We start from the raw sequence: 13,981 nt of genomic DNA, 5'->3' as shown, positions 1-13,981 counted from the left end.
CTATGTTTAGCCGTTTGAATTATGTGTGAAAATGGAAGATTGGGATAGATTCAATGCCAATGCAATTTAGACCGATTGAGAGAAGCTAGGATTTTTATCCAACCACAATGGTGAATAAGAGAATCTCAATAGATATTGTAAATTTGTAACCTATAGCATTCTTCTTGTAGATGCTCTTTGCAAAGGAGAGAGGTTGTGAAGCACATTCCCTATTTGAGATAATGATTCAAAGAGGTGTAGAGCCTAATACCATCACATTAGTAGTACATTAATGGATGGATACTGTTTGCAAGAGAAAATGGAAGATGCCCTTAAAAATTTTCATTCCATGGGGGTTAGGGGCCAGAAACCTGATGTGGTTACCTATATGGTGTTGATTGATGGGTAGTGTAAGTTTAAAAGGATAGATGAGGCCCTGAAGCTCTTGTGGTAAATTCATGGCAAGGGGTAGGTGGATACTACGTGGTTGGCAGAGTTAGGACTGCACAGTTATACCTGATATAAGAGCTTACAGCGTTCTCATTGATGGCATGTTTAAAGCTGGTAGACCTGAAGATGCGGGCATGCCCGAGGTCCTCTCGGACATCCGATGCTCACTGCACCACCGCACTCACTGCAGAGGATGTTTTTGCCTTGAAGATTTGCTAGAAAACCTTTTGAGAAGACTTCTACTTAGGCTTTTAGAAAAGCAAAGAAAAAAAATTCAAAAAAGTTCAAATTTGAGAGAAAAAAATTAATTTGCCTTATTGTCTTTTGTACTATTTTCTTTTCTTTTCTTGGCTTCCAAACATAGCCTTATGATTAAAGGACTAATGTGATGCAGGACCATTAGAAGAAGCTAATGAGTTGTTCACAGATGAAAAAGAAAGAAGGGTTCCAGCCAAATGAAATCAATTTCCAATGGAACAGACCAGTGCTTTCTTTAAAAGAATGAGATCCACAGAGCACTACAATTTCTGAGTGAAAATCATTGACAAGGGTTTCTCATTGAGTGCAAAGATGATGTCTGTGATATATAGTGGATTTGCTTGTTGTGGATGGACTAGATCATGAATGCCTATAAATGCTCCCAGAGGTTCTATAGTGGATTTGCTTGCTGTGGATGAGCTAGCGAATGCCTATAAATGCTCCTACAAGTTCTTGCCAACAGAAGAAATTTTCAAAATAACCTGTTTGGAGGTGGTTTAATATGAAAGTGCAAGATATTCTTGACTTCCTACTGTATCAAAAGATTCCTACATGATCTTACCTTCAGTATTCATCATACAAGAGTCTAGAGGTTTTATGTACTATACCTGTCCACATGCATGATAGAACCTTTCTTTACACATTAGATTTGTATGAATTTTCTATATAACTGGATGCTTCTGCTTCAGAACTTTGTGATTCCTAAATTCTTTACAGACGGGTTACGATTCTAAGCTGTTTCATCGAATTCTCTGTTGCAAACTCCAAGAAGGATCATTATATATCTACCAAATTTTTGTTTTTGAGAAGTGGCCATCCAGATTCCAGATTCTATACCCAAGGCCTTGTCATGCATGTAAATGAACTGAAATCCCTTCTAAACAGGTGGAGATGAAGTGAATTAGGATTATGCAGCTATACACTTCAAAGAAGCACTGCTCACCATAAACCATCCCAACTCATTCCCAGATCATTGACCACAGTTCCTTGAAAGAATAGATAATTGTTGTGATGAAACTGTCTTGGTTTAATGAACCTTGAGCTATATTAGACAAAGTCCACTTTTTACCAAACTTGGGAAATTTTCTGATTTGCTTTATTAACTTCACCACCTAACAAGAACATGGCTATCACATGACATATTTCATCATAAAATAAAGGGAATGCTTATTAAAATTCAATTTTGGAATACAGAATTGTGCATTTGAAGCAGTCATAGAAATCAATGTAGCACTCCTCTTTAGTCACTTTCATTATAACTCTACTATATTTCTTCTCTTTGATGTTTTATTAGATTGGTATGTCTCTGTTATCACCTCCATGGTATTTCTGATGAAAATCATTTTGGTTACTAAGTCATTTGCTTCAAATTGTGCTCATTTGGTCTTTATTATGGAATTCTTTGAATCCCCTTATAAAAAATACGATATTTTAGCGATTTTTTCTTCTAATTTCTCACTTCAATTTCTTCTTATTATATCTTTAGGGAAGACAAGTGCTTCATATTTCATATGCCCAGTTGTGGAGAAGAGTGGTTAGAGAACCAGATGCTAATATTGATACTGTGAAAGCAATATCAGATTCATTCTGTGACAGCTATGAAGCCATTGTAAAACTGATATACTCTTGGAGATTTTCCTGCTTGTATGCTGCAGAAGCACCTTGATGCAATAAGGGTGTAGAATTTATGACTTCTCACACTCATTTCAAAAGAAATAGTCCATCTGCTTTCTATAGCTAAAGAAGAAGCAAAGGATTCATCGTCAATGTATACTCAAATGGGTTAATTACTTGACTTCTGTTGTTATCAATGGGATTGAATGATACTATCATTTGCAGCAATAAAAGGCATTGGTGTCAAGGCTTTAATTTAATAGTTGAGATGCAACTCTAGTTAAGATGCTAAGTTGGTTATCTTCTAGTTCACATTTGGTAATCCACCATAAAAGATAAAACTTGGCTGGATTAGCTTCAACAAGTTTACCCTGTGGATTAGCATATAAAACTAAGCTTCTACATCAAATCGAACTGCATTTCTTTTCAGTTATCCATTTATCCTTGGTCTGGGCCTTCCTGTGTTTTTAAGAAAAACTGTAGGTAATTGGAGCAGTGACCATCTACTTGCTTCAGAAAAGTTTATGGGAAACGAATGCGTCTAGGCTGTGTAATTTCATTGAAGAATCTGGTCACTGCATGATTTGCAGTAAGAAATCTATCAGAAAATAGCCAATGCCCTTTACAAAAAAAAAAGGGGGGGGGGGGGGGGGGGGGAGTGTTCCTATGTCTCTTAAACAGCAGAGATTATGCCTGGAGATATTAATGGCCATTTATCATCTACGGAAGGGCCTACATGAGAGGTTCTTGATTAATGTTAGTGAAACATCACAAGCATGATACCGAAAACAGGTAAGCCAAGTATGGAGGATAAATCCATCATCTGCACTATCACTTGTATGGATCCTGCTAAGAAGCAGCTTCAAAATGCAGAAGTTGAAAACAATTTTTCCTTTATTGTGTAGTTATAGAAGGGTGAAACTCTGTGGCTATGATACAAGGTGCAAATTTTTGTTTGTGATCAATGTAACTACAGTTGAGACTATCTGAAGAATGACCAAATCTTAGAAACCTGTAACATTATATTTGGATCTCTGGGGCTGCCCCTACATTCTCAAGCCAACCCTCAACTTCCTTGATAGTTGGTCTCTTAAATGGATTCTGATTGACACACAAGCAAGCCACCTCAAGCACCTTCAGCATCTCTTTCTCATGCCCCTTGCCCCTCAGAAGAGGGTCAAAAACTTCATATTGCTTGCCCTGAGACTTCATTTGCTGCACCCATCCAACCAACTCCCTTGACATTTTTGGATTGAAGACCTCAAGAGGCCTCTTCCTTGCGAGCAGCTCAAGCATGACAACCCCAAAACTGTACACATCTCCTCTCAAGGTGGCAACCCAGGCCTGCCCATACTCGGGAGGAATGTAGCCTAAGGTCCCTACCAGCTCAGTTGAGACATGGGTGTCATATGGAAAGATCAATCGTGAAAGCCCGAAATCTGCAACATGAGCCTTAAAATTCTCATCAAGCAAGATGTTGCTAGATTTGATGTCCCGATGAATAATGTGCGGCTCACAGATCTGGTGCATGTAAGAAAGCCCGCAGCATGCTCCCTGCACAATTTTCAGCCTAGTACGCCAGTCAAGTATAGATGGACCATCGGTCTTCTCATGCAGCCAGTAGTCCAGACTCCCATTTTCCATGTAGGAATAAATCAACATCCTACATCCCTCATGCACACAGTAACCACGCAGAGAGACCAAATTCTCATGCTGAGCATTGGAAAGGCATTCAACCTCAGCCTTGAATTCCCTTTCCACCATACCCAAGTCTCCAGACAGTCTCTTAACAGCCAGCTTGGTTCCATTTGGTAATGTTGCCTTATATACCAAACCAAATCCCCCACAACCGATGATGTTTGCCTGATCAAAATTGTTAGTTGCTTTCAAGATGTCTGATACAGTGATATCTTTGCATTCATTAGAGTTGCCGGAGAACAACATCACCAGACTGGAATCCTCCACCACAAGGGGAGATATTCCAAAATTGGAGCTGCATGAACTGAGTTCCAGATGAATCTTGTTACTGTCCTTTCTTCTGAGTTTGATCCTCTTGGATATTATCCAAAGAATTAACACAGTGAACACACAACCACACCCTAAGCATATTCCGAGAACTACCAAAAGGTGTTCAAGATTCATTCTCTTTCTGGGTGCTGCAGGACTAGTGGTGGTTCCCTCATCTTGAGGGTGGCAAGGCCGTTGCACAAGCGGACCACACAACCTCGGATTACCGACAAAACTGGAGTTGGAGAAAGTATCAAACTGACCATCAACTGGTATAGGCCCTTCCAGATTGTTATTTGCAACACTGAACCAAGACAAGAAATGGAGCTGAGAAATGGAAGACGGGATGTCACCCGTGAGGTTGTTCCCTGAAAGATTCAGTATTTCCAAGTTGGAGAGATTGGACATCTGGTCAGGAATCTCACCGGAGAACTTGTTGATGCTGAGGTCTAGCACAAGAAGGCTCTTCAACTGGCCAATCTCTGGAGGAATGCTGCCATTAATGCTGTTGTTACTCAGGTTTATCGTAGGGGGTAGGCCGGAGAGCTGAGTATACACTTTCCCAGCAGAATTTTGGGTAATGACATAGAAAGGTAACTCCAGAAAAACCTGATCCAGTGGAGCTGATGAGACCAGCCTGGGCAGTCTTGTGAACTCCAGAGGCAATTCTCCTGTAAGAGAGTTCCCAGACAAGTCTATATAGAAGAGTCTTGGTAGTATTCCCAACCACCCAGGGATTGAGCCTGTGAACTGATTTTCAGACAAATCCAAGACCTCCAGACTCCCGAGATTAGCTAACCAGTTGGGCACTGGGCCGGTGAGCTGACAACCACCAATAGCCAGAGCCCGGATATTTTGGAATCCGTCAGGATCTATGTCAATGGTATTCGCTTCTCCCTTGAAGTTCTTTGAGAGGAGAAGTGTGGTGAGGTTCCTGCTATGCATCAGAATCCGAAATGCTCCAGTGATGTTGGTCAGCTGATTGATCGAAATTGCAAGGTAAGATAGGTTCCTCAATGCAAGTATTTCAGGCTGGATTTGTCCCTCGAGCTTGTTCCTGGTGAGTCGAATTGCTGTTAAGGATGTACAGGAGTATAGGCTCACTGGAAAATTACCAGAAAAGTTGTTTACTCCCAAGTCCAGAGTGTTCAATTGGTTGAGTTTGGAGAAATCAATGGCGGATAATTCCCCATGGAAGTCGTTCACACTTAGACTCAGGACCCGGAGATTTGCGCAATTCATCAAGGATGGAGGCAGAGGACCATAGAGCTTGTTCTTGTGGAGGATCAGCTGTTCCAATTTCGTCAGCTTCCCAATATCCTGAGGTAGTTGCCCTGTCAATCTATTCAAGGAAAGGTCAAGAACAGTGAGGTTGACAAGGCGAACGATCTTATCAGCTCCATCTATAGTTCCTGATATGTTGTTGCCGGGAAGGGAGAGCTGCTGCAGTGAAACTATGCCATAGATGTCATCGGGTAAGGATCCAACAAGTTGGTTCCAACCTGCTTTGAACACCTCCAGCTTCGAACAATTACCAAGAACTGAAGCAATCTCTTGGCTGAAGTCATTGGAGGAGAAATCCAAGTGCTTAAGCAATTTGTAATTCTGGCATATTGAAGAAGGAATTTGACCGGTGAAGCTATTGTTGCTGATGATCAATGTCGACAGATTCTCAGCTTTTCCGATGAATGAAAACCGAAAATCTCCATGGAAGAGATTGGACGACAAATCAAGAATCTGCAGAGACAAGGAACGATTGGGTAACGCAGAGGTTGGTAATTCATCGGAAAGACGATTGAAGCTCAAATCGAGGGCCGTTAGGTTATCAAAAGACGAAACGAAGGAAAATGGAAGGGGCCCAGATAGAAAATTATGTGAGAGATTGAGGTAAGAGAGGTGGGTGAGGTTAGCAAGAGAGACAGAGAGGAGCCCTCTGAGTCCTCTGTACGGAAGCCATAGAGTGGTGACCCAACCACCATCGCAAGAAACTCCTTCCCAAGAACAGCAATCCGAGGAAGAAGAAGAAGACCAATTCAGAGGAGTTGAGAGGTTGTAGGAGAAGGACAACAGAGACACTCGATCGAGTTCCTGGCAGGCATGGTGGGGCGTGGGAAAGCAAAAGAGGATCAGAAAACAGAGCAAAACCAAAAGGGTCGTCTCTGGATTGTCGTATCTCGAAGGTTGCAGCCGTAGAAGCATGACTCTTGTCTCTGTCTTGTATTGCACACAGGCAGCCGAAGCAAAAGCAAGTCTTCTGCTAGTAAAGACGTTTACTTGAATTGGGACAATAGGGGAATAAGCAAAACATGAGAGAGAAACAGAGAAAGAAGGGAGAGCATCTTCTATTCGTGGTGGTGGTGGTGAAAGAATAATGGTGGGATGTAATGGTGTAAACAGAGAGAGAGAAAGATGGAGAAACAAAAGTGGGCATGAGTGGAAGAGGTGCTGGTGGTGGTGAGAATGGAGAACGGGAATGGAGACGTTGACATGAGAAAAACATATTCAAATTCAAGGGATAGTGTTGGCCACACAGAGTGAGAGAGAAAGAGAGAGAGAAAGAGAGAAAGAGAGGAGGGTTCCGAAACTCTTTGATTTCTCTGATCCTCATCTAAAGCGTTTACTTTTTCTGAATGTTGCTGCCGACCACAAAGTTTTCTCTCCCAATCAACATTAATTAATGGGTATTTCTCCTTCTCCCTCCTCTCATGGCGAACCATCTTCTATAACCATTTTCAAGGGATGGGGTTGGCTAGACGGAGGAGGGTTTCTCTGATTCATTTTGTAAATGTTGCCAAGCACAACTTTTTCTCTCCCAAATTTCATTAATTAATGGATTGGTAAAAACCAGAGATAGACAGAGAAAGAGAAAGCGGACAAAGAGACAAAAAAGTCAGAGACCACCTTAAACAGTTAACGCCTCCCTCTTCGTCTTTATGTTGACCAGTCTCACTCTAGCTGTACTTTCTTAGGATTATCATGTGGAGTCAAAAGCCCCTAAACCCAACAACGCTCTTCTTCTTCCCCTCTTTGATGACTCCTATGGTCCCATCAACTGATTTTCACATTGGCATTTAGCAAACACAGATGTAATGGTGAGGCAGTTGCAGCATTAAACATTCCTTTGGTCGATTCATCATTTTGGCAACACTTACTGGTTGACTTTGATTTACTTGGTTTCTTAGTCTATTATTGATGGATAAGTTAGGAGCCAAAAGCCAAATCTACTGTCTTATCATTTGCCCCTTTTATCTTTCTGATCCAGAAAAGGTTGCAGGTTTTGGGAAAACAGTTCAGGATTGGGGTTTTAAAAATGAAAAAGATGGAAAAGAGATGTATATGGATCATGGTTTCAAAACTCTGAGCCTTATGGTCTGATTTTGATTCTGGCTGACTAGTAACTCTCTTTTGAATCACCCATGAATGCCATAGTTGGATCTCTTATTTTGATTTTTTTTTTCTCCTATTAGTCACAGTAAAATAGCAAAAAATCAATTAAACTTATCTCTTATAATTATGTAAGTATTTTGAATAAAAAAATTCTAAAAAATTAGAGATTTGGCTGTGTTTGGTAGCCAAGAGAAGAAAAGAAAATAAAAAAAAAAATGTACACTTTTTGTATTTTTTTTTTTTTTATTAAGAATTTCTCTTTTGCACTTGGTGTGTATTTATCTAAGAGAAGATTCAGCTTTTAAAATTCAAAACTCCTGTTGGAAATTGTGAAATTTTCTTTTACTCTAAAAAAAAAATCTTGCAAAAAATACAAGAAAACAAGAGAAAATATAAAAACATAATAAGACAAAAAATGAATGATTACACAATGATTTCCTATGTGTCTATTTTTCTCCTAAAATTCAAAATTTTTTGAATTTTTTTCTTTTCTTTTCTTCTCTTGATTACCAAACATACATACTCTTTTTATTTTCTCACCATTTTCTTTTCTTTTCTTTTCTTTTCTTCTCTTGGCTACCAAACGTAGCCTGCGGGAAATATTTGCTTCTTCCTTATTCTAATTTATATGATTCAGGTCGAATACAAATGATTCCAAATCGATTTGGACTAGAATAGATGGAGACATCCGATTCCAAGTTTTAAAAAAGATGAAATATATTTTAATGTGCTGATTCCCGCACTAGATAATTCAGTGTCTTCCACTGTTTACAAAAAAGAAGATTCATCAAGCATCATCCAAAGATAGAAGGAGCCAATTTTGTAAGAACCCACTGGAGATCTTGGTCATAAAAGAACGTATCCAATGCATGAGGCACAGAGTCTTACTTCGGCTTTGCCAGAGGTTGTTTTTTAACTCAAACTCATAACCACTAAGTTGTATCAATGGATAGAACAACCACCATTGCAAACTGAAAATTAGTATTTCTATCTCTTTTTGTTTACTCAAGAATTGCAGCTCCTAGATGATCATAAGCCCCTCCCCCTCTTCCTAACCAAAGAAAAGTGAAGGTACAAAGGAAAACATGGTCTTTTTTATGGGTGTACCATAAATTTTTGGGTGTCCTTGGATGGGCTAGCTAGGTCATGTTTATTATTCATTAACCTAAACTTTGGAGGAATAATTGATTTTCAGAAAGAGAAAAAAAAAAAGACCCACCATAGGGGAGTAAGTGTAATTTTATCTTCTTTGTTCCTATTTGCCCCAGTAGAGATGGTCAAATACACCTTATTGTAATTAAAAAAAAAAAAAATTTTACTGGTACATAAGAGTGAAAAAGTATCTTCAAGGGTAAGTTTGAAAATACAAAAATACGAAAATACGAAAACCTACCCCTAGAGAGGAGGTAGAAGTACAAATAAAGGGCAAGGATTATACGTGTGAAAATCGTCTGTAGCCATTACACCGGTGCAATAAGCATCAGATGGTTGGAGGTTCCTTAAAACACGTATTCGGATGTTCAATTATCTAGTACCTATCGTACTTCACCGCTCACTACAAAGGCTGTGAACTCGATAATAGTCATTATTATTGGACCCTATCATCAAGACTTGAAGCTCAAGCATGAGTGTCCATTGAGGTCAAATTCAGAGTGGCCATTGGAATTGGAAAGGTGAGTATCAACTTTCTCATGAAATCATGGCCACCCAAGAAAAAATAATAGAGAAGCATCTTTCCAAACCATAGGTTTAACTTTTCAAAAGTCTAATGAGGGAAATAAAAAAAATAAATAAAAAATAAAAGAATCTAGAGCTGTACGTTTAGTATCTAATTCTGATGCTAAGTAGTCATGCGACCTCTCAACCGTTGCTTCTAGCTTATATTCCACTATATTTGCACTTATATATATATATATATATATATATATATATATACTCTAATTGGTCCGAAGTCTACTAAACCAAGTCAGACTAACCTTTAATTTTTTTTTTTGGTAGACCCAAGTTAGACTAACTTAGGACCCTTCGTACCAGATCTGTCAAAACCTATAAAAATATACATGAATGGACATATATGTGAGTAAGAGAGAGCACTAAGTAAAAAAATATGATAAGAGGAGTTGGTGCCTCCAAAAATGATAATCCTACTTTTAATTATTCAATACTGAGCAACTGATGCCACTTAATTAAAAATTATACACTCAAGAGTCTTTCTTTATCCGAATAATTAGAAAATTGATGATTAATTTAAGGGCAAGAGAATTCTACTGATTTGGTGTAGGAAATACTAGATATGCATGTCAATAGGACGAGTGGTGGAAACATCTTCAACTCACAACAAAGAAGGGTGGAATGGTCTTTTTGTATCTACACTAGATTAGCATGATTTTTTTTCTTAATTTAATAAAATCATTACAATGAGGTTTAATTAGTAGTTAATTGGAATATTATATGTTACCCAAAAAAAAAGTTGGAATATTATAAGATGGGTCCTTTGTTGTTGTTGTGGATGGGGAAGTGCTAGTAGTGTGTTTTTTTTAGATTTAGTTTTGGGAGATAAGAAAGATAGATGGGCATCAAATTTATGGATTAATTAGTGTTTCAAGCTATGCTTATAAGTTATAATAAAGGTTAGGAGGGGGACCATTGTCAGGTTGTGTGGCCCCTGCACCAATGTGAGAGTCAATAAGAGAGCACACAAAATCATCCAACATAGGTGAGAATTTCATCGAGGGTGCAATGGTCATTTCGCGCTGGCGAAAGCCTTTTTTAATGTTAGAAATCAAAGAATTAAAGTGGCACATCCCCATTGTGCATCAAGAAATGATAAAGTCACAATTTTGAGTCTTGACCATAGGTGAGCAAGTACATGATCTGGGCTAGCCATGTGTCACATTTCCAAACATATTTCAATCAAACACTTCTTTGTGTATTGGCATGCATCTCATGAATTCCATGCATGCCTGGTCCTTCACTAACACTATTGTGCTCTTCACACTAAATCATAAATATTTGAAACCTTATTTTTCCACTTGGCAAGCTCTGTTTGGGTTGAAAGTTTACACGTGAGTAAGAGACAATTAGATCGGACCTTGAGTTCTACCATCATCAAAATTTATCCTATCCAAATTGCAAATGGCAAATATTTGGCACCTTTATAAGAATATGAAAGCATGCCATCTGAAAAAGTTGTCATAATAATAATAATAATAATAATAATAATAATGATGATGATGATGATTATGATGGTAGACATGGGTTCACGTTATAGATAGAGGATTATATACTCATCTCACTGGTAAGAATTTACAAATTTCATCGATATTAGTCGCGAATAGTAATAATTATAATGATAAAACATCTCTCTCTCTCTCTCTCTCTCTCTCTCTCTCTCTCTCTCTCTCCATACCATGCATGCCACATTCAAAAGAGGGAAAAAGCATTATACAAGTGTTTTGGTTGATTTCAAGTTTTAAAAGTCATTCATCGGAACACCATTTGATTCTTTTTCCTCGCTCTCGAAGAACATAGTAAACCAAGTATTCGAGGTACAAACTTATCACACTAGACACTATGTAAAGGTGAAATGATAAAGAACCCACATGTAAAGCTTATCCCTATAGGTCATGATCTACCTTATAAAGGATCCATTATTGCACATATATTACAAGTTTCAAGCTTTTTGTACCCCAAAAAAAAAGACATATTCCTTTCTTATAATCATCAACTTGGTCTATTGTTATCAAAGAACATCAACCATTTTCAGTGATTCCCCAACTTGTGGCATTTTCTTTGGGCCGGCTTGACCACCACTGGGTCCTCCTCTTTCCCCTACAAGAAGTTGAGCTTACTGATCAGTAGCATCTGACGTGCAAAGGAGTCTTGAGGAAACAGTTCAACAACCCAATTACATGTTCTTTTATATTACTTTGAATCTTAATTAAATAATTTATTTACTATACACTAATCTTACTAACCTTCCATTATTCATTATTCATTATTCATTATTTCATTGTTCATAGTTCTTAATTAATGAATATAGCCCACTAGGTTTTATAATTTCAATAAAGCTATATTTTATCTGATAATGAAACTATTTTTCTTTTTCTTTTTTTACAGGATATATATATATATATATATATAATAATGATGATGCCGATGATGACTACAAATAAATTCTAAAATAATTCCATGAAAAATGTCCCCAATAATTTACAAGTGGATCACAAATTGCTTTGACCAATCCATAACAATTTCCCAACCAATCAGAAGACTTAATGCACGATTTGGTTTTTTCATCTTGAAGGGTTGGCAAAGTCAAAACCTATTTTAGTTTAACGGCAACAAAAAAATACTATTATTTACAAATATTAGGTTAATGTGAATTTGAAGTAACAAGTGAATCAATTAGGAAAGCCTCATTACAGATTTGTATATTGATGAGCTCATCAATTTTAGCTTTTGATTGAGTTGGCTTGGGTTTTCTGCTGATGGCATTATAGAAGGTGGATTTTTTTTTTTTTTGGTGAATTGAAGGTGGACCTAAGTCAAGTTTAGGATTCTTGTTTTCTACTGATGGCTATACCGTAGGTGGAGAATAAGTCATTTTTGTGTTGTTGGAACCGGGTATGCCTAGTTTCATTCTTTGTATAGTATTTATCTTTTAATATATTATATTGCTGATCCCTAGCGGGGAAGAAAAATATCTTATCAATGGTCATGACCCTTGGATGGTTGAGAGAGATTTGGAAGATTCTTACGCTGGTAACAAATGTAAGCAATACGGAGAGACAACTCGCATATGGAACATGTGGCATGCTCTAGACCCTTGTGTTGATCGAAAGAGATGTGAATTATGACTCTATATTAAGCATTGTGTCATAATCTTTAATTCATTCTAATAAAAAAGGTTAATAAAGTGCTTACTTGAATTGGAAGAACCATGGTGTTATTGGTGCCCAAGAAGATTAGATTAGATTTGATTTTAGGTTGAAACACGGAAGAGTCATATTGGATACTATTTGTATGCAATATTACTGTTTACCAAAAAAAAAAATTACAAATTAATTGTTTAAAAATTTCTAATGACAATGATGTATACATTATTGCAATACCTAAATTGAATCCAAATCTACGCGCAGGATTTTGAAACCAAAATTCTAAAACTTTCAGTCGTGTAAGCAACATAGACTAATAGAACAGAACTAACTAGTAGTAATTTAATATGCTTCGTTTGGTTCTAAGGGAGGTAAAATTTTAAACCTTAAAAAAAATTAATTTTTTTTAATAATTACCCATATGTTGTGAGATGATGCTTCATAGTCGCAGGTCACTCCCACTAGCTGTGTCCACTATTTATCTCATGGGTGATGAATGTCAGTTTATCTTGTTAATGAACTCAAATATTTATCCTATCATTTATTCTACTAGTATTAACCTCCAAGATCTTCACACTTACTTATAATAATAGACCATATAACAAAAGAAAAAAAATCCATATCATTACTTGTTTGGAAAAGATGGATTTAAAACTTACGTATTGAAATAATAACACAATCCATGCATTAAACAACTTATGTTGCGTGCATCACATGTATAAAATAAACAATAATCATCTTTCATAAGAAACAAACTAATTTAAGAAGATGCAATGATCATCTTTTTTCCATCTCTACGGTCTCCACTTAAATCGCAGATACACAGATGGAGAATCGAACCTGAGACCGTGCGCCTATCCACACAATCCCCAATTCGCCCTAACCATTTAAGTAACCCATGGATGGGTAACCCATGGTTTGTCTAACAAATATCAATCCGATGTTAAATGGGTGGAAGAAATTTAGCCTCATAACTCAATCAACAAGAATTATTTAAAGGGACAGATTTATTTTCGAGAGCTCCCCCTCCACCACAAACACAATCACACAAGGTGTGTAAAATGACCATCCTACCCCTCATGGGGGCACACGCCTATGTCTAGGCGCAGAGAGGAGCTCTCAGACAAAAAACACATGCCCTTATTTAAAATACATTGTATATCATCCGAAGTGAGTTGTGATAGAATGATTCCTACTCAATCACACTTTCACTTCACACAACAAAAAAATTCTTTAATCTAGTTAAAATACATACTTACTTATTTAATGAAAGCTTGAGAAACAAACCTACCAATTGGGCTGCTCATTCCCATAATCTTTTTTTGTTAACCAAGGTGTCCAGGCCAGCTTACACATGCCTCAACTAATCCTTGGGGAGACTAGCGCAGCAACCCACCACCATGGTCTCC

General features: G+C 37.6%; 1 protein-coding gene and 1 long non-coding RNA gene across 2 annotated transcripts; one reads left to right on the top strand and one right to left on the bottom strand.

The window, feature by feature from the left end:
- The first annotated feature begins 39 nt into the window (after positions 1-39).
- LOC122088238 lies at positions 40-2,529 on the top strand. Its single transcript, XR_006143019.1, has 2 exons — positions 40-1,179; positions 2,174-2,529. It is a non-coding gene; the product is annotated as an uncharacterized LOC122088238 (long non-coding RNA).
- Positions 2,530-3,177: 648 nt separating this feature from the next.
- On the bottom strand, positions 3,178-7,251 carry LOC122088721 (tyrosine-sulfated glycopeptide receptor 1-like). Its single transcript, XM_042658041.1, has one exon. It carries the CDS (start codon positions 6,505-6,507, stop codon positions 3,322-3,324), a length of 3,186 nt encoding a protein of 1,061 aa, XP_042513975.1. The 5' UTR covers positions 6,508-7,251; the 3' UTR covers positions 3,178-3,321.
- Between the last annotated feature and the right edge of the window lie 6,730 nt (positions 7,252-13,981).

The sequence above is a fragment of the Macadamia integrifolia genome, chromosome 9 (assembly GCF_013358625.1).
Source record: "Macadamia integrifolia cultivar HAES 741 chromosome 9, SCU_Mint_v3, whole genome shotgun sequence".
NCBI lineage: Eukaryota > Viridiplantae > Streptophyta > Magnoliopsida > Proteales > Proteaceae > Macadamia > Macadamia integrifolia.
The sequence above is the reverse complement of the archived record's forward strand: the minus strand, read 5'-3'. Positions and strand labels throughout refer to the sequence as shown.